This window comes from Penaeus monodon, chromosome 7 (genome assembly GCF_015228065.2).
Source record: "Penaeus monodon isolate SGIC_2016 chromosome 7, NSTDA_Pmon_1, whole genome shotgun sequence".
Taxonomy (NCBI): Eukaryota; Metazoa; Arthropoda; class Malacostraca; order Decapoda; family Penaeidae; genus Penaeus; species Penaeus monodon.
In genome coordinates, this window is record NC_051392.1 from 19,307,225 (window position 1) to 19,308,515 (window position 1,291).

A 1,291-nucleotide genomic window follows, 5' to 3' on the forward strand; every position below is an offset into this window, starting at 1 on the left:
CAGATACTGACTTCGTTGAAGGACGCCCCTCTCTGGGCTGAGTCGTCTCGCTGTTTGAAGCCATCTATAGGAATATCCGGAATCCAGATGCTGACTTCACTAAGAGGCTTTCCCATCTCGACCGATTCCTTTAGGAGTCTGAAGTCATCAGGAATCCAGATAGAGACTTCACTGAGTGACTTTTCCATTTTTTGTAGTTTGAAGTCATCTATAAAAACAGGAACATCCGGAATCCAGATGCTGACTTCATTGAAGGACCTCCCCATCTGAACTGGAGTTTGAAGTCAGATCAAGTAGAAAAGTCTGGAAATGTAGAAATAATTTTCAAAATGATTTCCTTTAAATCATGAGCGAGATCGTTTCTAGAAACCAATCACATTAAAAACTAGTGACACCGAAAAAAATGTTCTGCACATGTTTCAAGATTGATACAAAATCAGGTCATATATCAAAGTTATAAAAAATGTCGCAAAATTGTGTTCACAGCACACTTACGGAAAGACGGATGTAGATTAGCTCAAGTACAGCTCGTGTGCTGTCTGAACCTCCTCTGACACCAGAAGCGTTGGGCGTCGCGGGCCGGCGACGGGGACGCGGAGACGTGACAAAAGGGAAGGACACAGACGTACATACGTTTAGTTGTATACTTATATAATTATATACATACACATATATATAGATAGACATATGTATATATCATATACATATACACACACATATAACAAAATTACACATACAAGTTTATCTATGTGGTTATCATTAAGTACTGATATTTCAGTCTATTGTCCACTTTTATTTACGTTTAGTTGTTTATTTATTTGCTCATTAGATTATATAATCCATTAAGGTTGCAACATAAATAAAAGAAAGCTGTATCGATCACTGTTTTATTGCAAATGTAAAAATAGAAAGCAATTCTCTAAAATGAATAGGAAATTGAGAATCTGATAACTAGCAATATGCATAAATATTTTAATAAAAAGAGCGTCAGACACACATATTGCTTGTTTATATTTGGTCATTACAAGTATTATGATATGATTTTTATATGGCTACAGGTGTTTGCACAGTCATTTGTGGGTGGGAAAATATCTGCATACCTTACTGAATACTTCTTTTAAATATAACATAAAATATAGCATACACATGTATATATATATATATATATATATATATATATATATATATATATATATATATATTACAAACATATATAAACAAATATATAAACACATATGTATATATATATAGAGGCCACTTCTTTTCTCTTTCTGTCACAGCCACTATTTCT

At 33.5% G+C, this 1,291-nt stretch overlaps 1 protein-coding gene across 1 annotated transcript in view; it reads right to left on the reverse strand.

The window, feature by feature from the left end:
• LOC119574859 overlaps positions 1-541 on the reverse strand; it is a 1,689-nt gene extending 1,148 nt beyond the window's left edge. Inside the window, exons 1-2 of the mRNA XM_037922139.1 lie at positions 496-541; positions 1-303 (exon numbers count right to left, since the gene is read on the reverse strand). The exon at positions 1-303 is cut by the window's left edge and continues 1,148 nt beyond it. Of these exons, the coding sequence (XP_037778067.1) occupies positions 1-266 (266 nt within the window). The 5' untranslated portion in view covers positions 267-303; positions 496-541. The remainder of the gene's footprint in view (positions 304-495) is intronic.
• Between the last annotated feature and the right edge of the window lie 750 nt (positions 542-1,291).